This window comes from Ochotona princeps, chromosome 18, assembly GCF_030435755.1.
Source record: "Ochotona princeps isolate mOchPri1 chromosome 18, mOchPri1.hap1, whole genome shotgun sequence".
NCBI classification, from domain to species: domain Eukaryota; kingdom Metazoa; phylum Chordata; class Mammalia; order Lagomorpha; family Ochotonidae; genus Ochotona; species Ochotona princeps.
Genome location: NC_080849.1, coordinates 18,602,427 through 18,628,059, shown reverse-complemented (window position 1 = coordinate 18,628,059; position 25,633 = coordinate 18,602,427). Strand labels below are relative to the sequence as shown.

Here is a 25,633-nt window from a genome sequence, read left to right as displayed (position 1 = left end):
GGAAGGGACTTGGAGAGGGAAATCTTAGGGCCTATGAACCTGTATCATAAAATAATAATAAAAAAGTAAAAAAAAGGATTACTAAATATTGCTTGGAGTGGTAGCTTAGCAGCTTAGCAGCTTAAGCCATCGCCTTGCGTGCACCAGGATCCCATATGGACACAACTTTGTGTCCCAGCGGCCCTACGTCCAGCTCTCTGCTTGTGGCCTGGAAAAGCAGTCAGAAGAGGCTCCCGGCTTCTGACTTCGGATTGGCACAGCTCTGACCGTTGTGGCCACCTGGGGAGTGACTCATCGGATAGATCTCCCTCTCTCTTTTCTCCTGTCTGTGTATCTGACTTTGCAATAAAAATAAATCTTTTTAAAAAAATAAAGCAAAAAATTGACAAATATTTTAAAAAGTAGTTTTAAAATGGCTGGAAGATTAGATTGTTCCAATATTGTTTATCAGTAGTTTCAAAAATACAAAACCACTCAAGGCGAAGGTTTTTGCTATGGTGTACTTCTTCCTCTCCAGGCAAGGGAAACAGAATCTGTAGATACAGCGACCCTATTCTGCTCCATGTTCTTGGTTGGACAGCAGACTATTACACACCCCAGGCATGTGTGCAATCAGACTTCAGTCATTTCTAAGCGCCTGAAGCACCCTGTACCTGTGTGTGTGTCACTTAGCTACCTCCGTTACCACCGAGTTCATTGGTTGAGTGCCCTGGCACCTGTGTCTGGGGATGCCAACTCTTTTCTCCTATTTACAACAGATGCTGTAACAAATACAGGGATTACAAAGCATCTTTGTGAATAATCGCTCTTGTACTCCTGATGGTAGATCTCTCAAGTGTCAGGAGGGTGTTTCTATGAGTGATACAGGTCTGCTGTATTTATTTATGATCAGGGACTTTGTCCATGGTGGCCATTTCTACACGCTGTCTCACAAGACTTTAAATACATACCTCTGGAAATAGCTTCATGACTGCTCAGTTTTCGTTTTCTAGAAATCACTTACTGCACACCTCAAGTGACCTGGTCACCTTGTCACCCTCAAGTTTGGGGCACACATGACAAGCACATTGTATTTGGCCCCAAAGCAAGTTGCAGTCTGAATCACAACCATATCCTGCAATAGACCTGAAGCATGCCACTGCAACATCTGCATTTAATCTGTTTCCATTCCACTAACAAAGCGGGTGTGCTCTTTAACAAAGGCAAACCCACGCTTGGAGCCCATGCCAAAGGCAGTTGCAACTAATCACATCACCTGGATTTTTGTTTATCATAGCTGGCCTGTCGGTGGTGCAAACTGCCCTGTGGTGCGCTATTTTAAACCATTCCTGTTCCTTTCTCTGCTTCGTGCCAAGGGCACACAAAGCGGCCAAAAGGGAGGAATTCAATCAGCATCCCAGGAATGCCTTGAAGTCCCCGTTTCCGAAGCCCCAGGGGAGATCTGAGTGGGCAGGGAGGGCCCAGCTTGCTGAAGACACACTCTTTTTCGGGTGTTTTATTCTTCCAGGCTTCATACTGGGCATGGAGGACAAATGCTAGTGGGAGCTTGGAGGAGTGTGACCAGAGCGAGGAGAGGCCTGGGGCTGGAGGGAGCGGTGGTGGTGGAGGCACCTCCTGAGGAGCCATCCGGCCCTGGAGTTTTTGCCTGCCACCTTGGAGCCCCACCTGCCTGTGTGCTCAGATCTGGCTGGCACTGGTAGAAAGGCTGTGAGACCAGTCCTCTTCCTTTCCCAGCTGGAGCCCCACCACTGTCCAGAAACCACACATAGCCAAGTAGCCCTCCCACCTCATCACTGGATTGCTCAAAGTCTTAAGATTTTTTTTTTTTACCTCTAGCAAGAAAACATCTTCCCCTGCTGGTCTCCACCCGCTGGTTCTCTGAATGAATGGCTTGTAGGTTGTACTTGGTTCACCTGGGGCTGGGCAGGACTGGGCAGGGCTGGGCAGGATGCTCTGCATGCTGACCTCTCCATGTGGCTGCCCTGCCAACCTGCCTCCCAGGCTGAGTCATGTTGTAACTTTGGGACCCAACTTGGGCTACCAACTGGGCCAAATGGTGTCACCTACAGAACCGGGGTTGGGGAGGGGGTGGAATTGGGTGGCACATGTCACTGATGAGCCCTTCAGGTTGATAAGGTACTGGTGAAAGCTTCTGTTCACTTCCCAAGGACCCTTGTGCCCCAGGCTGGCCCTGACCTGAAAATGGAGTTTGGTGTGCAACCCCTACCACCATGAGCCTGCAAGGGCCAGAGCTCAGGATGGAGCACAAACACACAGGTGCCCAGGAATCTGATCGAAGTATTTTTTTTAATGACATTTCACACCCATGGGGAGTTTGTTTCAGCATAGTTCCTGTCAACCATGAATTCATGCAGTTTAAGGGCTGAAAACGTCATGATAAGTTAGGCTCCAGGTTGGCACTATGGGAGGCTGCCCAAGCTGAATGGGCACGTGTGGGCCTCTCATCCCCATTGTTGTGGCACCAGAGTTGGCCTCAGTTCCCACCCGTTCACCTGTGAAATGGGCTGTTACTTCAGAGGATGGGCAGAATCCTTAAATACGGTCACAGACACAAGTCCTTCTGGAATGTCAGACACACAGCCAGGCATTTCCAGGACAGCACTGGATGGCCCCAGGCTAGGACTCAGGAAGACTCTTCCCCTCGCTTGAGCCCCAGGATGCCTATTGTGCTGTCAGGGCTTTCCTCTGCTGTGCCCTCCTGGCTGGTCAAACCAGAATGTTGGTTCCCACCAGAGCTTCCTGTTCCTCTTTCGCTATGTCTGGAGGCAATGGTGACCAGGCAGCTGGTCAGGCCAGGGACCCCAAGTTCACTGCATGGTCGATTCACAAGGCCCAGGGAGGGCAGCTGGGTGATCAAGCTGTGGGCACTGAGCCCCCACCTGCCTTAAACTACAGTGATAGCACTGGAGCCCGTGGCCTGGGTGCAGCAACAGCAAGCAGGATTTCATTCTTTGAAGTACAGGAGGGGAGTGAAGGAACTCCAGATAGGTCCAGATTAAAAAAAGGGATGGTTGTTCAGAAAGTGCATCACTTCATTAGGATGAAACACAAGCCTGGAGTCCAACACCCCCAACTCCCACCTGAAAGGTTCTGTTCAGTTACAAGGGAGCAACACCCACTCAAAGATGTGTTTGCCCTTGAACTGCAGGTGGGAGACGGACAGCACTCCTGTCTGTCTGGTCCCTTCAGACAGGAGATAAAGCGACTTCTTCCAGATCTGAAAAGCCACAGTAAGAAATCATCATGTAGCGGCAAGCTACGTGAGACCTGTACCCTACTCATCAATTTTCCTTCCAGGATAAGGCAAACTACAAACCACAGGCTATCAACATGTAAGTGGGAATTTGCATGTTCCTGAAAAAAAAAGTTCAAGTCCCGAGAAAAATAGTTGACTGGGCTACTTAACTACTCACACTATGACCTCAAAAATGAAATAAGAAATGAAGTGAAAATCCTGATTGTACCAATTTGGGTTGCTTTTCACAGCTGTTTGGCAGAGCACTACAGTGCCCAGGGAGCCAATAACTCAATTCTGAAACGAGAACTGGTGCATTACTTAGCCCAAGCCCGCCATGACCATGGACAGTATGGGAATAGAGTAACCACATCATACTAAAAAGTGGCAGGCCCAGAAATTAGAGAACCACCAAGTTACGTGAAAAAGACTCAATCTTAAGCAACGAATGAGCTATTTTCAGACTCTTCTCAGAATGCCATTAGATTCCATGACTTTTAACCTTAAGTTTCAGCTTTATTTTCTGCAACATGGAGGGGATAACTGCCACATTTCTAGGACCATGGTAAAGAGTAAGTCAAGCTACACACCTGCATTTACTCTGTCCCACTGAGTCCTACCACCAAAGATGAGTGTCTAAAGGCACCTCAGTGGCACTGCTATAGGACTTTTCAAGTAAGAACAACAGTGATGCTGCCCAGGACAGCAAATCAGTTATTTCACAGCATCCCTAGCTCTCCTGAGTTTCATTGAAGTCCTCAGAGGTAATTATTGCATGAGATTCAAAGCAGATAATGTTCAAAACATGGGCTTGGGTGCCCTCCAATAAAGTCAGAGCAAAAGGGAACTCAAATTGCAATGTTAAGGCCAAAGCTGAGTAACACCTGCTGTGGCAGGGAAGCCTCACTGGCCTAGGCCATAAGTTCCCAGCTGTTTAGAAAAAGCATGGGAAAGGGACAGCCATTACCTGCATCCCATACTGAAATGCTTGGGTTGAAGTTCTGAGTTACACTTCTAATTCCAGTTACTGCTCTAGCTTTTCTTTGTGGTATTAATTAGCCTTTCAGAAAAACCACTTTGTGAACATTAACTGTTTCTAAACAATGGGTTACAGCTATTTCTTATAAACTGTTTTCATGCTTTCTTGCTAACAGGTCTGACATTAAATCTACGTACTTAAATATAGCACCAGCCAAATCCACAAGTTACCAAGTATTCCTGCAGTCCCTCAATCCTTTATGAAATCCTAGTTCTCCAGCTTTAGATTATAACTACAAAGCTGAGTTGTTTCCACATTTCACATCTGACACCACTACCCCATTCCTGTCTCAGGTCTTGGTAGTTTCCCTGGATTTTGGGGGAACAGATCATGTCAACAGTTCCACTGGTTTTTGATCACGAGAAACTGGAACGAATCTTGGTGCTTTAAAATATGGGACCACCTACATACAGCTAATTTCCCAATTTTAAGTGATTATATATTTATAGTCCCTCTAGTTTGCATTACTACAGGGTCACTACTATTGATTTGTCCTAATTAAAAAATAATCTCCAACTCTTGGGTGGGCATAGGCTGTTTCTGCATGCTAAGGCTTACCGTAGCCTTTAAGTTTCTGTGACTGAGTCTTCGCAGCCTCAGTTCAGTGTTATTACAGGCAGTAAGTTAGGCAAAAAACCACCTGCAAGTTTTGGGTAAACACTGAAAAGCTGTTGGTAGGCAAAGACCAAAGACACATAATTCTGAGATCCTCATTTATTGCCTGTTCTTAAACAAGTCTTTCTTCCTAAGATAGCTCTTTACAGTTTTTCTGTTGTGCATTCAGCTCTATATTGGTAGTTCCCTCTTGAAGACTTTCAAGTTTATAAAAAGGAAGGTACTTATACACATGGTCGAAACAAAGATTTAGGGCTTGTATTTTAAATCTATTTACAGGCAGCAAGAACAGCACAATTCATTTAAGACACCAGAGTACAAGCAGCCCATTTCCTATGTAACTTAGGAATGTCTAAAGCCTCCCAATCCCCATTGGTGAGTAATGAACTCTACTCTATAGGATCTGGCCACTTACCCTCCCTATTGATTCCTCACATGGTGCACACATACTAAGTACAAATACAAACAACAACAACAAAACAACCCAACCCAACCCAACCCAACCCAACAAAAACAGAGAAGCAGATAGAGGGAGACAGTAGGAAATCTCAATGGCAGGAAAAATAACTTTCATAATTCTCAATATTTTACATGGTCAGCTGAACAAATTTGACTCAGATACACCCAGGTAAAAAGAAAAGTAAGGTAATTTAATGGCTACAAATAACCTTAAACTTTACTGAATAAGGTCTCTTGGTTGGGCTTCTCAGTGTACTTACAAATGCTCCACTGTCCCTGGTTGCTTATATCCTAATAGCAACCAATTAACTTAGGGACTAGTCACTATCAAATTACAGTTGTGTACTGACATGGAAAAGATGTCCGCAATGTATTACCTCATCCATCCTTTTTCATTCTTGCAAAATACCTATTTTTCAAACGGATTCTTCTCATAAACCACTTATAGAACGACCTAACTTTACAATAACCAAATTGCTAGCCGTCAAATATTTCTACGTTACTGGCCAACCACCCTCCAGCCCTCTGAGGTTGTGAAAATGAAATGAGGTGAAACTGTCCTGAGTGGGTTCATGGTGATGGCAGCTGGTGACACAGGGCCCAGAGTTCATAGCCTCCCCCAGTACTTCAGGAAAACACTGCCATGTAACAAGGAAAAGCAGGTACAGATGCAGAACTAAGAGAAGTGCTTATCAGTTTTGCTAATATTAGTTCCGAAGTTTAGGCTTACTCTGGCAGGAAACGCCTCTAAAATAATTATTTTCAAGGTCCCCTGAAAGATCTTGACCTTGTTCTTAAGAAAGTCAGTTCATAGGCTGTCCAACCTAAACTCTAACTGTAAAATACTCTGAACACACCAAGAAAATTTAACTTCCGTATTTCAGGGGCTAATCCTAAAATCAGTGAAACAATGCTGACAAATGTTAATCCCAGGGCAATGATCTTGCTCATCACTAAAGCTATGTATTCCCATCTTCTGGCACAGCTCAGGGATTTGTCCAAACTGTTAAGAATGACTAGAATTTTAATTTATTTTAAAAATAGTGGAAATGTCTTTATTCTTTTCTTTTAACAAAACAGTAACAACTTTACCCCATCAGCATAAAATCAACTGCATAAATGCAGTAATATTTTTGTTCATGACAAAACTTTTTAGAAAGTAGTTTTAACTCAGTTAAAAACTTATACTTTCATGTTAGAAAAGCAGCTTTGTAGATTTGGTGGTAAAAAGAACAAAAATCCTTAAGAGAATACACTTCAAGTAGAAATCTAAATTGAATTGAGGAATTCACTGAACATTAATGTATTAAAAGTAATGTACTAGATTATTTACAATTACGTTAGTAGTGATTATTTCTAAGCAACCATACAGACATGCACGTAAATCTAAAACCAGGTAAGTATCCCCATGTATTCTAATACTTACCTTAGAGAAAGTTAAACTTAGCCAAGGACCATAAGAGATACATTCACCATTAAGAGCCCATCAAAAACACACTACAACAAACAGCACAGGTTGGAGTGGGGAAACTGAGTGAAAGAAAATTTTCAATTCTATTAAGCAGCTCTCTTTCAGTCTCGACTATGGATTATATGAAAAACACCAAGGCGAGTACATTCAAGTTAATGGAAACAAGTCTTTATTAAGTAACTTTTAATATCAGAAAAATAAAACTCTTATAATTCTCTTTACAGCAAATATATAATATCAGTGCTTTGGCCATCTTAAGTTAAAGGCCCTTTATCATAAAATATATGGTTTTAAACTTTACTCAAATTGAATTTATAATCCCTATGACTTCCCTACATATACATAACAAAAGAGTGTAGTAAAATTAGCAAATACTAAACTATATTGATAATTTATCATTCTTAGTTTGTGGTTTTAGAAACAGTACACGCACCTAATATATGTAGGTTCCTTGGCTTATTAGTTGCAGTGTACAACGCAACAAAATACAAAATACATGCTTGGTGAACATTCGTTCATATCTACAAGACGGCAGCTAGAGATTAGGTTTCAATACTGACATTTAACTATCCTACAAGCAATTAGCATTACATCATAATATGCCATCAAGGCAACTTTTTTTATATACTGAAAAAATCAAAATAAAAACCGTTATTTGTAAACTTTTATACGAAATGTAACTCTTCAAGTGGAAATAAAAAATAAAATTTGTCTATTTACTATTGAATACACATAGGATTTCAATTTTTTTGTTATACTGAGAAAAAAAGCTCTTTTGTGTTGGGAAAAATAATGCTTCAAAAAATAATTAGTAGAAAAACCCACCAGTATAATGTTTGTCCTTTCAATGCCAGCACAGATTTGGGAACATACTGAGGATGAAATAACAGACATCCACAGGTGAAATGTACAAGCGTATTTTAAAGAAATCTTTCCTTGTGATTGGAAATAGTTTTGAAATGAAGTAAACTGATTGGAAGTTGTCACAGCTGCTTTTGTAAATTATGCCAAGGGCATTATTATCCCCCCCACACCTAAATTATGAAAAAATAAAAATGTATTTATAATGTGCAAGACAAATATGAACTGAACATAAAATGTTTCACATTTTGATCTAGTCTAAAAATTAATTAATAGCTTGATCAGACTAATGAATGGAATGTTCGCATCCTCAGTGATTAGCCAATATAGATGCATTCCAAAGTCCTTCCTGAAATGGGAAAACTCAGGTGGCCATTTCCACATTCCCTATGGGAGGCAATGGGTAGGAACTCACAACTGAGACAACTGCATTCCTGATCCGCTGATCACCCACTGAGCTCTCTGGCGAGATGAAGGTCAATGTAACAGTTTTTGTCCCAAATTATAACCAGTGATCTAGTAAACTGCCATCAGCCCTATTAATCACAATGCATTAAAAAATTCCTTGCAATCCTGCAGAATTAGGCATAAGTTGTTGTAAAATAAAAAACAAACAAACCTGTTTTGTCAAAACTGGCAGTGTAAAGAAGGCAGCACTGGAAGTGTCTGAATCATCTGTAATGCCAAGTACCCTCCATAAACTCTTAATGCGGTTAGGCTTTGGGACCCAATGCTTAAAATCTCAGATGTATACATTTTTCTCACAAAACCTACGATCTTCACTCAGCCAAGTTGAACTTCAGCTTTAGCAATTCTTATTCAAGCTATGTCTCTGGGTCTACAGGACAGTATTAATAATTCAAACCAAACTAACAGACAAGAGACCACTTAGGTTTAGTGTTACCATAGCAGCCTTTTATAAGTTTACTAACAACTTTAGCCTAATCCCAATAAAGCCTGATAACAGTCATAAGAATTCATTAGGAAGTTTACTGGGGGGTACCATTATACCCATGCCTTTACGAGTCCATATAGAGATATAGTATTTATCTATATATATATAGTTAAGAGTGAATTTGGATTGCCTGAGTAACAGCTGTCTGGCAAACTGGACATGATGGCGTTCTCTTTTCACAGATCTTGTTGGCACATTCCATGCAGAAGAGGTTGTGGCCACATGGAACAAGGGCAGCAATAACTTCATTCTCAAAGCAAATCACACAGTCGTGCTTTCTTCTTGATTCTGGAGGTGAGCTAGAGGTGGAACCACCATTGGAAGAGGAGTAACTATTGGTACCATTAGAAAAAGCAGGGATGTATATTGGAAGGCCAACATGGTTGCCTGTACTAGGTGGGTCGCTCCTAACCCTCCGAGCAAGTGGGTGTTCTATGCTCTCAGGAAATGTAGGAGACAGACGAGGAGTAGATGGCTGACTTCCTCTACGCTGAGTCTTCATGTTACCAGAAGGATCACTCCCAAAGCTAGAGAGTGGGTTAACTGGTTCAAATGGAGTCCAGATAGTTTGAGCAGATGTTGGTAAAGAGTCAAATGCAGGAGAGTCGACTGCAAGATCTTCTGAGCCCACAGATGGTAGTGTGTCTCCAAACCAGAAGTTTCCTGTGCTAAATGGGCTTGTCGGACTGAAGTCAGCCAGCCTATTGCTTCCAAAGTAGGAATCTGTGGAACCACTTCCTAGAGAACTGGAGCTATCATTTCGATAATTAGATATCATTCTTGCACGACTAGGAGGAACTGGATTGGAGGAGAGCCACGCAGAGCCAAGAGTGCCACCTTCAAAGCTTACATCGGTACCATTGTAATGGAAATCATTCTCTTCATTGAGCTCTATATAGTTTCCTGTGCGCATGGCAATATGCATTTCTATTTCTTCCCGGGCTCGGTCTACATTTTCTGGCATTCCCGTCACCTCGAAGACAGGCTCCTTATCTCTGCTTGGAGTTACGATGTAGGTGTGGGTTTGCTGCTGAATTCTTTTAATAGTTGCTCCTTTGGGTCCAACCACTAGCCCCACCACACGATAGGGGACCCTGACTTGAACAGTGGTCTGCCCAGGCAGATTAGGACTACAGGACAACCCTCCCAGGGCAGGGCCATTTTTGTTTCGAGATGCACGAATCATGGAGAAGTGTTCTGCAGCTGAGAGGATTTCTCTTTTGGCCATGGCAACATCTTCTTTCCGTCCAGTGACAACAAAAATGGGCTCTTCACCACGAACAGGTGTCTTGATATACGTGTTTGTCTTGGCTCTCAGTGCTTTAATTTTACAACCTGTTAGAAAGAAAACATTTCGTAAGAATCAACATTTACTTCAGCAGTATTTTTAGAGACAAAACACAGAAAGCTTCTCTCCAGCTAAAACTCTGGCAATGAGTGGGCAGTTTTTATTTTATTAAACTTTCCAAATCCCCACTAATGCTCATACTCTGGCAGTCTTTATTGTAGGACGAGACAGTATTGCTACTGGCAGGTCTTAAACTCAGGAGTCAGGCTTATTCCTTTCTTCCTCTTCTCATCTGTCAATGCAAATGATCCATAAAGTAGTCTTTATACATAAGCTACATCATGAATGGGTTTGATTTTTCACAGCTCTCATAATTTATCACTTTTTAGAGTTTAATGGCAAAGGCAAAACCTAATAGTACAATGTGAGGAACATAATACCTATTTTGTTTATACAATAATTTTAAGAACCAGATTTTTACCCTCCTTTTACCGATAAGAAATTGGAGCTCAGAAAATCTGTATAACTTGTCAAAGTTTACACAGCTAATAAATGATGATGCCAGAATTAAATTCAATCTGACTTCAAAGTCTGTGGCACTTGTGTTATTTCAAGCATCTCATCTTTGACAATATCACAGAAGCACTGTGACTTTCACTTAATTGTTTCCCATTTTAACTTTTACTTTTGCTTCTGAAAACTCAATTGAGATAATGCTTGTGGCTTCTCACTTCTGCTCTTACCAGTTGAATTCTACTTAATTTACTTACTTAGGGTCAACTGTTTTTTTCCATTTTGTTTACATGTACTCATGCTAACACACAATAGTGAAAAATATGAGACAATGTGTTTCCATCAAAGGCAAGCTGAATGTCTTTGAATTTCAGTAAAAAAGGGGTAGCTTGGGGTTAAAAATCTGAACTGCGTATAGATTAAAAATGTAATACAATGATTCTTTTATCTGTTGTGAAGAATTTTTCCATTTGAAAGAACAAGTTTCTCAAACTACATGGAATACAGGTTTTGTCCCAAAATCCTAGGTATATTTAGTATTAAGTAAAACATCCTTGAAAATATGTAACTTTTCATAATTCCCAACTTGAACCATGTGCAGAACCATCAGTTATCAGTAAAATAAACAATTAAGCCATAAAACTCTAGAGTTATGCTTTTCAAAGATCTTAACATGAAGCTTGCCAGAACAGATCTGTTTTCATAAACATATCATGCTATACCTAGGTTCCTCAAAATAAAGAATCTAGGTCTTATTGGAGACAATTTGTTTCTTTTCCTTAAATTTCCCCTTCATACTTTTCTCTCCACTAAATGGACCATATGTTAAAATCCCAAAGTTTATGAGTAAATAATTCTAGTCTGCATGACTGCAGCAAAGTTTCCCATTCCATACTAAATAGATTTCCTTCCTCCAGTCTTCTTATTTCAATCAATTTTCTATACTTTTGTCAGATGGTATTTTCTAGATAAAGCATAAACCATACAATCACTTCTTTGCATAGAGAGCTTTATCAGTTGTGTTTTACCACAAGGATAAAGTCCAAACAGCACAGTACACATGGCTCGCTCTTCAGTATCTGAACTGCCTCTCCAGCTTCATAAAATCACTTCCCCTTCCTCCCTCTCCTTGAACTCTGCAGAATGCTCTGGTTGGTAACCTCCTATGGGAATCTAGGCTTCCTTGCTTCCAGATCTCCAAATGTGCTTCTATTCTAAATGTGCCAGTCTTATACTGGTTTTAGCCACAGCAGTATGCTTCAAAGGTACACAGGACACTATATGGCCTATAACTGGCACTAATAAATGGTCACAGGAAAGAGATTTCCAGTTTGGACCACCTCTAAAATAGGGGACAAAGTCAGGAGACAGGCCTATCACCCAACATGGTCACAGGCTTAGGTTTTACAGATTATTAATGAAAATAAGAAATAATCCATTAAAATCATCATATAAGTACACAGGAAAGTCCTTCTTTTCTCCTGAATCTACAGAACCTTTTTAAACACTGTGTCCTAAATTCAGTTTGGGAATACATAACTTCACCAATCATAACACTGTACGAACAATTATACATCCCGAATTCTAACAACACATATTTCCAAAATAGAAATACATTCTAAAGTTGGGCACAATCTTGATAGTGTTTTACTTATATTTTTAAAATGTATTTATTTGAAAGGCAGAGTCACAGAGAGTGAGAGTGAGAGAGAGAGAGAGAGAGAGAGAGAGAGAGAGAGAGAGAGAGAATATGAATCTACCAATCTACCATCTGTTGGATCATTCGCCAGATACTCTCAATAAACAGGGCTGGGCCAAGCTAAGCCAGGAGTCAGAAACCCCACCTGGGTTTCCCACATAGGTGGCACGAACCTGTGCGCTTAGGTCATCACTACTTCCACTACTTATACATTAGCAGGGAAAATGGATTGGGACTCAACCATATACTGGAATATTCAACATCACAACATAGCCACAAAAAACATGGAAAGCAAAAACTGACAGGACTACATGAAAAGCAAATTCATCATTAAAAGTTATAGTGTGTTGAGGGGTGGTGCAGCAGGATGGCTCAACCGACTAATCCTCCTCCTGCAAGCACCAGTATCTTTTATGGGTGCTGGTTCATGCCACAGCTGCTCCACTTCCCATCCAGATCCTTGTTTATGGCTTGGGAAAACAGTAGAGGACAGCCCAAAGCCTTGGGACCCTGTATTTGCATGGTAGACCCAGAAGAAGCTCCCGGCTCCTTGCTTTGCATAAGCTCAGCTTTGGCTATTGTGGCCATTTGGTGAATGAATCAGTGAATGAAAGATCTTTCTGTATCTCCTTTTCTCTGTAAATCTGTTTTGCCTTTCCAGTAATCTCAAAGTGACATGAAATTCAGAAGTCATAAAAGTACAATGAATTTAACTGTTCTTCTAAAACACTGCTTCCAGTAAGTCATCAAAAATAAAGTAGGAAAATCAAAATATTTATAAATCAAGTGGTTATTCTTTCTAAAAATTTATTTAGTTATCTTGAAAGAATTATAGAGAGAACTTCCCTGTGTTGGTTCACTCCTCAAATGGCAGTAACAGCCAGCTCAAATGGCAGTAACAGCCAGGGCAGGGCCAGAATGGAGCCTGGAGTTTCACTGCAGTCTCCTCTGTGGGCGTGGAGTGCCCAAGCACTTGGGCCATCTTTCACTGCTTTTCCCATGACATTAATGCAGAGCAGCCGACACAAACTGGTGCGCATACGGGATGTCATTGTCGCAAGCAGCAGTTCTGCCTGCCATGCCACAAGGCCTGTGCTATGGGCAGGTCCTGTGGCTCAGCACACTAATCCTTTGCCTGCTACCACTGGCATCCCAGTATGGGTCCAGTTTGTGCCCCAGCTACTCCATTTCTGATAGGGTTTCCTGTTTGTGGCTTGGGAAGGGAGAAGGGGATGGCTTGGGTGATTGGGCCCATGTACCCAAAGTTCCTGGCTTCAGATCAGCTCAGTTTTGGTCATTAAGGTCTTTTAGGGAGTGAACAAGATGGAAGACCTGTCCCTTTGTCTCTAAATCTGCCTTTCATATAGAAATAAATAAATTAAAAAAAAAAATCTAGCCCCCCAACAAATACTAAAAGCTCAAAAAGTTAAAACCTCACAGAAAAGTAAACACACAAATGGTTATGATGAAGATTCTTATTTTCACAGGAATTTAACTATCATTTTCTACCAAAAATATTGTCAAGTCCCCCCACATTCAGTTAGTAAGAGTATAAACTATCATTTCTGGCGGCCAGACTGAAATATCTGCCACAATTACCTTGTGCCCTACAATCCTGTTTTACTCATCTTGTAGGAATACTTGCAACAGGTGCAAAATGATGTCATGTGTTGTTTGGTGTACCATAAGGTTGAATCAGCCGTAGGAGAGTATTATAACACTCAAACACTGGCTGCTTTGGGGGTGCTTGTGGTAAAGGGGGGACATACTATTATGTTTCTACTTTTTAAGAACAAATTTCAACAAAATGATCAAATTGGAAAAGAGAAAACATAAACAAAAAATTTTGGCCAGTATCACTGAGATTGTTTTAACTGACATGAACAGCAGGGAGAATTTTCATAATCTCCACGTTGAACAAGATTTTTAACTAAACTCTAAGGATGAACACTTATAAAATGAACACATATAAAAATGAACATATATTGATCTGTATGCAAGGTGATCAATGGGCAGAAAGCTAGGACAGAGTGGATACAGGTCAGGAACTTCAACAACACTAATATATTCACAGCTGTGAATTTTATCTTGATTGGGAAGTCAATTCCAGAAAGCATCCAACTTGCAGCTGGTGTAAGGACCCATTTCCCTTGTATATCACTGCTGCGAGAAAGGAGGCCGTCTGTTGCTGGTAGAGGTAAAAGCAAGAGAAGGATTTGGAATGATGGCACATTCAGTGCCTTTAAAAAAAAAAAAAAAGCATTCATTTTTATTTGAAAGGCAGACATACAGAGAGAAGGAGAGCGAGCGAGCCACATTCTATCCCCCGTTTACTCCCCAAATGGCAGCAACAGCTACAGCTGAGCTGATCTGAAGTCATGGGCTTCTTCTGGGTTTCCCAAATGGGTGCAGGAGCCCAAGGATTCAAGCCACCTCCACTGAATTTTTTCAGGCCATAAGTAGGAAGCTGGATAAAAAGTGGAGCAGCTGTGACTGGAACTTGTGCCCATTTGGGATGTTGACACTTAGCATGTGTAAGATTAGCCTGTTAAGCCACTGTGGCTTAACATTCAGTGCTTGTCAAACTGTGAACTGCAATATCAAGTCAGTGAGTTGTAATCAACATTTAAAAAACAGAACAGATATCCAATACCAAGCTCTACTCTTGATTCCAGCTTCCTGCTAATGCGGATTCTGGGTAGCAGCAGGCCATGGCTGAAATGTCTGGGTCCCTACCACAGCCCCAGGAGACCTGGACTGAGTTCCCAGCTTCTAGACTAGCCCAGATCAGGAATCAACTAGCTCAGTCTCTCAAATAAGTGAAAATAAGGAAAAAAAAGGGGCTGGTGTAGTGGCATAGCAAGTTAATTTGCCACCTGCTAGCGCTGGCATTTTACATGGCACCAGTTCCGAGTACCAGCTGCTCCACTTCTTTTTTTTTCATATATCAATTTATTTAAATTACAAATATTAAGAATAAAAGATTTATGCATCTCTTGGTTAACATGGCAGTTTAGTTCAATAAAAACTCTGCACTAAAGGTTTGCCGTGGCACAATATCAACAAAGAATACAGAAGCATTTTTAAACTAACCCAAAGTTTCAAATGGAAAATAATCTTGTTTTATTATACATTAACATATATAAGTCTCATTTTATGAGACATCTAAAAGAATCAAAACCACCGCTATAGCCCTATCTGAAAACTCCAAATCTGAGGACAATCTATATTTTCACTTTGTAATATTGTATATTAAAAATAAAATTCCAAATACATATATTTTTACAAGATTAACATTTTAAAGGGGTTTTCTTAAAAAAAAGCAAAAAACACAAGAAAACAAAACAAAACCTTTCTTCTGCATTTCACAGCACTGGTTATTACATTTGTTTTCCTTTGAAAATCTTTTCACCTCATAAATTGTATACTACTGGATTTTAACCAGTAATCTGGTTTAAAAGTTGTGCAAATAAACAAAAATATGAAAATAGTGTTATCAGTCTTTTTTATTTTAATAAATCTCATAACAATAACACTTTTTGCCCTGAATCAATGGGAAAAGACACGCCAAATCCACTTCTGAAATTTAGCACTTTGCAGTAATGTTTTTTTTCCTGTTTCTTCATTTTCTTTCAACAGTTTTTCTTATAAATTATTCTGATTCAGCTCCCTGTAAGGCCTGAGACCTTGGGCCACTGAACACACGTGGGAGACTGGGAAGGAGCTACTGGCTTTTTGCTTTGGATCAGCTCAGCTATGGATGTTGCAGCCATTTGGTGAGTGAACCAGGGAATGGAAGATATTACTTTCTCTCCCCTCCGTAAAATCTGCCCTTCAAATTAAAAATAAATAATTAAAAAAAATTTTTTTGTGGGTTATAGTAAGGAAAGTTGAAAACCTCTACACTAGATCATCTTAAAGGTGACTTTCTAGATTTACAAAACATACAAAGGATGTGTTTGTAATAAAAGAACCAGAACAGTGATATGAACCATATGCGATAAATCCATCATTACACACAAAAAAATGAAAGCACATGGAGCCAACAATCACAACTGTCGTCTCAGGTACAGCACTTGTACCTAGTGTTCACAATTATCTTTCAGTCAATCAAATAATGTGGAGGTGCCCTGGGATGGGTTTTATAGTTGAAATTATAGTCCAAGTTTGCTCTAACAGGGAGATGATTTACATCATCTGGGTAGGTCTGCTCTCCTCTCGAGTCCTTCACCTGATTTCAGAAGAGAAAGCCAGGGAGGTGTTCTGGTTAACATGGAAGAAAGTTGACTATGCTGTGAATTGCCTTGAGTGATTCTATACCAAGCAACTATAGGTGGCCTTTAGCAGTTCAGACTAGAAAGAGGAGGAGACCTTCATGTTACAAACCCAAGGAGATGAATTTTGTCTATATCCAGCAGGTGTGGGTGAGACCATGAGCCTCAGATGAGAATTGCAGTCTTAGCCAATACCTTGACAGTATCACATTTCATGTGCACTTACCTAGTCAGACTTCAAGGGAAGGGTTGGTGGAGTAATGGCTGGGGACAGATTTTAGATAGATACACCTAGCCAGCTCTGTGAACTTAGCAGAGTACTAAATTTCTACCTTTCTTTCATTCATGAGCAACTATGATAAGAGATATTTTCTTCACTGAATAGTTGCAAGGAGTAAATATTGCATTAAAATGATTATAAAAAATGCTTGTTATTCAGTAGAAGGTAGCTTTTACTTATTTTTGTAAAGACTATTTAATCATCATAATAGAGTGTTTTGGGAAGGGCAGGAAAGAGCTCAACTGAACTGCTCAAGATTTGTCAGCTATAAAAATCTAATCTCAGACAGATCATCTTAATTCCATATTCCTTTCACTATTCTCTAATTCCTAAAAGCATATTATTTCATATTTCATGATATATTACAATTAATGAGTGATACATTTCTTAATGATTTTATATAAAATAAGGTTCCTTTCCCCTTGAAAGTCTAGAAAGACTAGTCAAAAACTCCTTTCCCTTTACATGAACTCAATGTCAGTATCACATCTCCAAATAATGATATCAGATAGATCCCAGCAAAAGTTTCTGATGCACACAATTCAGTATTTTTGATGCCATTTAAGAATGCAATATATCCCCGACACAAAATACAGAAATAACATTTTCTCCAAATGTCCTTCCTGTAGCTCTTAATTTTTTTTTTTACTTATTTTTTTTGGAAAGAGATCTTTCATTCACTGGTCACTCCCCAAATGGCCACAACGGTAAAGCCAGGAGCCTGGAACTCCATCGTGGTTTCCCCATGTGGGTAGGCAGGAAACCAAATACTTGGGCCATCACCTGCCGCCCAGCAGGGTGTGCATTGGCAGTTAGCTGGACCTCAAACTCGGGAATGCTGACGGATGCAGGTGCTCTAAGCGACATCCCAACCAAGGTGCAAAGTCAAAATCCCTGCCCTTGGGAGAGGGGTCAAGAACATGCTTCTGGGCCCAGCGCGGTAGCCTAACGGTTAAGGTCCCCCAGGATCTGCAAGAAGCTCCTACTCTGGCCGTTGTGGCCATTTGGGGAGTGAACCAGGAGATGGGAGATTTTTGTGTAAATCTGCCTTTCCAATAAATATACATTAATTTTTTAAAATGCAAACCCTCAAATCATTGTATGCATATAATGAGCTAGCTGGGAGTATATTTTGGTAAATAATAATAATAATAATAATAATAATAATAATAATAACTTCAGAATTACATGATCAATGGAGTTTTAAAATAATTATCCATAATCTATTTGGAATTTTCTAAAAATTATCTTTCCAAAGCTGCAAATACATGTATTGTCTTATGGAACATTTTAAGCTATTTTTTTTTCATTTTCAATCAGCTAAATTACAAATTCTATGTGCCAGAAATTACATTGGTTGAACTCCTGCAACAACACTGAATTGTACAGTATGCATAAAATAGTGCATGGCAATTGTCATGGATGTTCACTGTTATTCCAGCTCTTTATTGGATGTCCAATATACAATGTATATTCTTGCGTTCTGAAATTAAGGTGTGGCCACTTGACTCACTCTGATTAATAAAACATGAGTGGATGTGGTAAGTCTTACTTTCAGATGTAACATTTAAGGCCGGTGTGTGCCACAGGGTAGTCTCCCGTCCTGTCCTCTGGCACTGGGGGAATCAGGTTTTCTCGGCTTGCATCCCTGAAGGACTAAAATGAACAGAGAGCCCCTGTGAACAAGAACTTAACCCTGGCTCAGTGTCGAGATGCCAGGGTTCTTTGTTCCCACAGCCAAAGTGTAAGGTACTGAACACACATTCAGTCATCAGCTTGTTCTAGATTTACTGTAGAAGAATGTGTGAAACTGTCTGCAAATATTGATAAAAGGTAAGCAATGCTGAATAGTGTGTTTTTAAGTTAATTACAGATTTACCTCAACAAAGTAACATGGCTTACCAATTAGTTTCGCATGTGCATTTTGTACCATCTGGAATCTTGGCAGTATTTTAGATATGACTAGATCCAGCTGCAAGAGGTCTTCAGCGTGGGGAGCTTAAGTAACACAGCCAAGTTCACAAACTCAATTATTATTAGCACAGAGTACCAGAATCCAGGAATTACCATTTTTCATTGTGGCTCTTCCCAGTATTGCTGAATAGAGACTGCCACAGGTAAATTGGGTTAGTTTACAATATGTACTTTTACATATAAACATACATTCTGGGCCTGGTGCAATAGCCTAGTGGCTAAAGCTTTGCCTTGCATGAACAGGATCCCATATGGGCACCGGTTCGTGTCTTGGTGGCCCCATTTCCCATCCAGCTCCCTGCCTGTGGCCTGGGAAAGCAGTAGGGGACGGCGCAAAGCCCTGGGATCCTGCACTCACGTCATCCACACGGAAGAAGCTCCTGGTTTTGAACTGGCGCAGTTCTGGCCCTTGCGGCCACTTGGGGAGTGAACCAGTGGCTGGGAAGATCTTTGTCTCTCTTTCTCTCTGTAAAATTTCCTTTCCAACAAAAATAAATAAAATCTTTTAAAAAACCACTAACCCACCCCCAACATTCTAGATCAATTTTGCATTTAATTGGGTCTAAATCATTAAACTTTCCACATTCTTCAATTTGTAAAACAAACAAACAAAAAAACCACCAACAGAATTGAAAATCAAATATGTTAAACACTTCTTCATAATTCAACATTGCCTCTTTGATGAGATGTAGAGAAACATGTAGAATTCCAACACGTTAACACTGCTGAGACTATTCCTATACAAGAATTTCTGTAAGAGTATCAATTCTTACAGATGTTGCTACCTGGACAATTTTTAGCATGGTGGCAAACAGTGGGTAGAAAGCAAATCTTTGGATTTCTACCCATCTCCAAAACTTACAGTAACTGAACTGTTCCCTTATGTCCCAGAGGATACAAACCATTATCAACAAAATTGAAATATTAAAGCGGAGAAAAGCTAAACTTGAAAGCTTAGACATCCATGTCAATTTAATAAACTATAAAAGAGTGATTTTTCATAAGTCTGGACATAGATATTTAAATTATGTATCCTAGAAGTCCAGTATCCTGGGCCAGCACCGTGATGTGCAGGCTAATCTCTGCTGCAGCACTGGTGTCCCATATGGGTTCAAGTCCTGAAAGCTCCATGTCCCACTTCGCCTCCCTGCTAGGCACCTGTACCCCACAAGGGGGATCCAGGATAAACTCCTGGTTCCTAGCTTTGGTTCAGCTCAGCTCTGGCCGTTGTGGCCATTTGGGAAGTGAACCAGTGGATGGAAGATTCTCTCTCTGTAATTCTTTCAAGTTAAATAAATACATCTCAAACAAAAAATCCAGTACCCCAAATTCAGATAAGTAAGACTTAACCTAAAATACTATGACCCTTCCAAAGTAGTGTGCTTCAGTATTAGGAGGGATTGTGAAGTAAAAGAACTTTATCTTTGATGTCAAACATAGTTTAAACTAAAGCTAAGTTCTACAACTCAGCAAGTTCACTTAGCAGGGTCAGATGGCGCTGGCTCACACCTGACACATCAAAAGACCAATACCACCCCTCCCCAACAGAAAATGACACTGCACTTCAGCACCACTCTGAAATTGCTGCTTATCATGATATATGCTTCTTCAATGAAATGGAAATTTATATAAAGCAAAATCAAGTGTGCTTTCTCCTGGTCACACATACCCACACCTTATTTCAGTTGTATTAAAGCTTGCAGAGAGATTCTGAGGAGAAAATGTTTCCAAAATGGCCAGAACAGTATGCAAAAAAATCCACTTCAGTGTAGAAGAAAATTAAACTATTTCCCCCCTTTTTTTTACTGCATTCTTTAATATTTTTATGTATTTTATAATATAAAAGCATATATACTGTTCACAAATACCCAAATATTGGGAACATGAGCTCTTCTTTTGGGCAGAATGTACAACTGAAAAACAAAGCTGGAGAGTTTTATAGATTTGCGGCTAGGAAACACATGCACGCCATCAACTGAAGTCACCAACAAAAAGAGCTCAAGCCACACATTCATCTCAGATATCAGCATAAAATCCTGGGTCACAACAGAAGTTATAGCATTCAATATTTACATAGAACCCAGTTGAAAATAAGTCTAATCCACTTTTTAATCTGGGTATCAATGACTATATAACTACTGTCACTTATTTTCAAGGCTAATTTTCTAAAACTTCTTTGATTATCACCAAATGTCTTTAGTTCTTGGCTTTACTTTACAGTAACATTGATTTCACAGTAGATGGAAAGCCAAACAATAACACCACCAACAGGGTCCTCCCATTTACAATGGGCCCTATGCTTCCCGACTGTAGAAATGCGCAGGAAAACACTGCCAACTTTCCTCACCATCAAAAACAGTGGTTTGTATTCGTGAAAGACGCTGGAACCCGAGGAGATCTAACTTGTGCTGCCAGTCTATGTGACTCACAATTCCATTTGTCCTAATCTTGAAGTCATAAATGTCTCCATCTGTGACACAATTATTTCCAAAACCAATTAACTGATGTCAAACAAAATTATGACTTTAGGTAAGGAACGAAATGGCAGAAATGGATAGTTCTTAAGGATCAAAACTTAACTGTCCCAAAGTAAAGCAGAAAATGAGATGCTCTGTCCTGTTTTATTTACTCAAGGCAGGCAGGTGCTCTCAAGATGAGATGATGGCATTATGGGATGGGAACACCAGGAGTGACGCAGCTCCCCCCCGCAGGAGTGAGCAAATACTCCACAGGTTTAGTACCAAGCAGCTGGGGTGTGGGGGTAGCAAGGGGGTCAATTACCCACTAGCTGGATGGTTCAAAACAGGAAAAGTCCAGGACTTCCTGCTCGTAAGACAGAAGCTGAGGACATACTTTGAGTGCTACTGTCAGCTTTGGGAAAATATCAAGCACAAAAATTAATAGTCAGCAACTGGTCTCCGTCTCCATGTCCCAACACATAAATGGATTCACATTTCTTATTAACCAATAAGCATAGCCCTAAAAAGAACCACTAAAATCATGTAATACTACAAAACAAACCTGGAGTTAATTAGTTTACTTCTTAGAATAGTGGATCTGCATAAAGATAAGTTTACATAATTAAAGATTCTTTTTATGTCATTTTAAAGGTATAGTAATAGCGAAGAACAAAGTTTGTATTAAACTAAATCTACAAAACATACCTTGTCTTGTTCCTTAACAAAGCTGGCATGCAAATGTTCTTTTCCTTTGTTTTCCGACACTGCAGCAGCCTCCCCAGCCCCTGACAGAGCCTCAGCATCCAGGAAATCCCCCCCATCTGCCCAGCAAAGTCATCTCACACTGTGCCTCCCTCCTGCCTTACTCAAGCTGCTCATTCTTTAGGGCTCTCTGGGATCCATGTTCTCTTGGGACTGTTTCGTTTGCTACACTAGAGCTGGTGCCATCAGGTTCACAAGAGTTTAATGTCATTCCCTTATTTATTAAACCATTAGTTTCTTAGGGGCAGAAGGTTTGTCTGAACCAACCTCTCTCTCTCTCAACTCAATTACCATAAACTCAGTGCCCGAGGCAACATGTGTGAGCCCGATCCAGGACAATTCTTTAATGCTCTCAAACGAATGGCCAACTCACTCTGGATCTACAAGTTTGGATGTTCTAATTCTGTCTTGTTTGGGCAAAAGTTTTCTCCTGGACTATCATCCCAGATCTCTTCACAAATAAACGAGGCATATGAAACCGATTTCCCAGACCAGCCACAAGAATAATAAAGTTTTCACTTGAACGGCGTCTAAGCTTTAAACAGTGCCTTCCGGTGCCAATCACCAGGTTGCCTCTATCCAGCTCGTTGATGGGTTTTTCTTAGGAAAATCTTACAGGAAAGAAACGAGACAACTTTGATCTGTGAAACCACTATTTTGCTAGACCTCTTATTTATGTGTACTTAGACCACTTGGGAAAGATGAGATCATTTAAGCAGCAGCGCCATCATCTCGCTATCTGACCCCAACAATGCTCTCCAACCTAACAGCCTACAGGCATGCAACAGCCCGGCTACATCACAGTGTGGTAAAGCGGCACCGGGCAATAGCCAGCCCTTTCATAAACGGGAAAAAAGCGACTGCACCCCGCATGGGACAGCGAGGTGCTCCGGGCATCCCCTTCCCCCACCTCCACAAATCTACTCCAGGAATCCGAGACATAGGTCCTTTGTCTGCACGCGGTGGGAGGAGTCAGTCTGCAGTGCTAGTGCGCCGGCGAGGGGAGAGAATGGACTGAAAACTGTACCGACGCATAAAGTTCCTTCATGACCTTACAGTCCCGTTTCTCTTCGTCCTGCACCTCCCAAATGCTCTAAAATCGAATCGACTTGCCTTTCCGGGAGTTGAAAACAGGGCTCCAGAGCAATGCAGGGAGGCCGAAGGAGTTAGGCTGCTCTGGGAAGTCGAGTTTTCTCAACAGCCGAGGGTGGGGCGGGGGGCTGCGGCCGCTGTAACATCCCTTGCCTCTCCCACGACCCCTGGGCACAGCCAGCCTCCCCTGCCGCCCCTTCCTCCGTCGGAACCGGGCGTGCCAAGTCCACCGGGCGCTTTGACAAGACCTGGGCCGCACACCCTCCCCAGTCCGAGACGCCCCCGACCCTTCCCACTCCCCGAGGCTCGCAAGGCTGCACCGACCCAAGAACTGGCACCCACTCGTCGCGGCATCCCGCGGCTCCGCCCAGGGTCCCCTCTTTTCTCGCCCCGCGCCCTGCCACTCACCCTGGCGGCCGACGATCTCGGCGACGTGTTCGGAGCTGGGCACCGGCACGCACTCGGTGGTGTTGACGCTCTTCCTCCGCAGCAGGGCCGCCTGCTCCCCGTTGAGCGCGGCCGCCGCCGCCCCGCAACCGCCGGGGCCGTAGGCGTGGGACAGCATCGCCGCCATCATGCCCTGGGCATCGTCCCCTCCGTACAGCACCCCTGCCGCCGCAGCCGCCGCCTCCCGCGCATCGAAGCCTGCGGCCGGCAGCAGCACCGAGCCCAGGGGCCCGCCCGGGATCGGTTGGTTCTGGGAGGCGGCGGCGGCCGCGGGCGGCGACAGCAGCAGCAGCGACGGCCGGTCCTCCTCCTCGGCCTCGTCCAGCTCCTCCTCCTCCTCCTCCTCCTCCAGCAGCTCTCCGTCCAGCTCCGCTTCCTCCCCCTCCTCCTCCTCGTCCTCCTCCAGCTCCAGCTCCGCCGCCTCCGGGGCCGCGGGCCGGCCGACCGGCGCCCGCTCCTCTGAAGACAGTCCTGCCGCCCGCCGGGCCTGGCTCTGCGCCGCCGCCGCCGCCGCTGCCGTCGCGGCCCGGAGCGTCTTCGGGGCGCCGGGCTCCGCCGGGCTGGGGTCGTTGAGGCCTAGCGCGGCCAGGCGCTCCCGCAGCAGCAGCCCGTCCCCCTCGAGCTCCGGGCCGCCCGCGGGCGGGGGCAGCGGCGGCGGCGGGGGCGGCTGCGGCAGGGGGGCCGGGGCCGCCGCCAGGGCCAGGGCCGCGGAGCTGCCGCTCGGCATTGCGGCGCCGCGCTGTCAATGGCGGCGGCGGCGGCGGCCGGGTCAGGCGCGGCGGGCGGCGGGCCCCATGGCGGACAGGGCCCGGGCCCTGCTCAGCGCAAACACCTTTCCTCGGGGGAGGCGGCGGGCCGGGCCGAAGCGCGCCAGGTCCGCCCGCAGGCCGGAGCGGGCGGGGTGGAGGGGCCGCGGGCAGGCAGGCAGAGGTAGGTAACTAGGTGGGTGGGTGGGGACGGCGGCGGGGCGGGCTGCTGGAGGTGGCAGCGGCTCCCCTCTCAGCCTTTCTTTTGTTTCATGGCCTTAACCAGCCCCCGGCGCGCGCGGCAGCGGCGGCGACGCCCCACGCCGCTCTCCTAAAGAAGCCGGCGCGCCCTGATTGGCTGCTTTTAATCTCCGGGAGCCCGCCCTCTCTGCCCGCTCCTTCCAACTCTTTTCCCTAGTCACACCCCCGACCACTGGAGCCCCGCCCCTCCCCGGTCCTGAGCTCTCTGATTGGATGAGCGGGACGAGCCAGCCCCCAAGCCTGCTCCTTCCGTCCTGTCCCCTCCCTCCCCCCACCCCACCTCCTCTTTCTTTTGGGATTCACGAGGTGCGGGACTGTGATTGTTCGCTTTGCTTGTCACTCTTTGTGACATGCGCGGTAAGGGGGCGGGGGAAAAAAGAGGCGGGGCGAAGGCGAGGTAGCCCGCAGAAACTACTGGCCCTGCGGGGGTTTCGCGCAGGCGCATTGCCTCCCGGGTGGCTTCCCCTCTCCCCCGCCCCTCCAGTCCCCGGTAGACCTCACGGCTTGGGTCGGGTCTCGTCAGCCGCCTTGGAGCGGAGGACGCGCTTCCACAGTTTGAGGAGGAGGTTGTCCTGTCAGGGTAAGGGTCTAAGGGCGAGTCGCCGCAGGATGGGGCTAGGGCCGTGTTCCCTGGTCCGCCCGCGGGGGTGGTTTCCTGAGCCGCGTGGCCGCCGGGCCTTCCCCGCTGCCCGGGGGCTGGCTCGCTCCTCCCTCGGGGCCGGGCCCTCCCGCGCTGCGCGGGCCGGACTTCCACCGTGGAAGCCCGAACTTCACGTCGGTGCTTCTGAAGAGAATTCATTCATTGTTTCCTTCTGGAAGACTGTGTTCCCACTGTGTTACCCCGAGCTCACGGGTGGCTCTTTTCTAACGGTTGTTTAAAAATACTTTGTTATCTCACCCTCCTCTTAGTAGTAGATGCCCTCCGTCCCAGGTTAGCGTTTTCCTGTGGGGACAGAATGTGACTTTAGAGCTTTCAGTGGCCCCGTTAAAGCAGAAGCATAGTGTTAATATACTTACATGCAAACAGTATAAAATTAAGGGTTTGTATGCAGTTTTGATACACAAAAGGTTTATTACGAGTATATTATTTACAGTCAGCCTGTCTCAATTCAGTTTCCTCCACTGTCTACAATTCACATATTCAGTGGCTCCTGGGAACCTTGGAACTCTAGAATTTTAAAC

The 25,633-nt window shown here is 43.4% G+C and overlaps 1 protein-coding gene across 1 annotated transcript; it reads right to left on the bottom strand.

The window, feature by feature from the left end:
• Positions 1-8,594: 8,594 nt before the first annotated feature.
• Positions 8,595-24,706, bottom strand: MEX3C (mex-3 RNA binding family member C). Its single transcript, XM_012931504.2, has 2 exons — positions 23,406-24,706; positions 8,595-9,991 (listed from the first exon to the last, which is right to left on the bottom strand). Exons 1-2 carry the CDS (start codon positions 24,169-24,171, stop codon positions 8,766-8,768), a joined length of 1,992 nt encoding a protein of 663 aa, XP_012786958.2. The 5' UTR covers positions 24,172-24,706; the 3' UTR covers positions 8,595-8,765.
• Between the last annotated feature and the right edge of the window lie 927 nt (positions 24,707-25,633).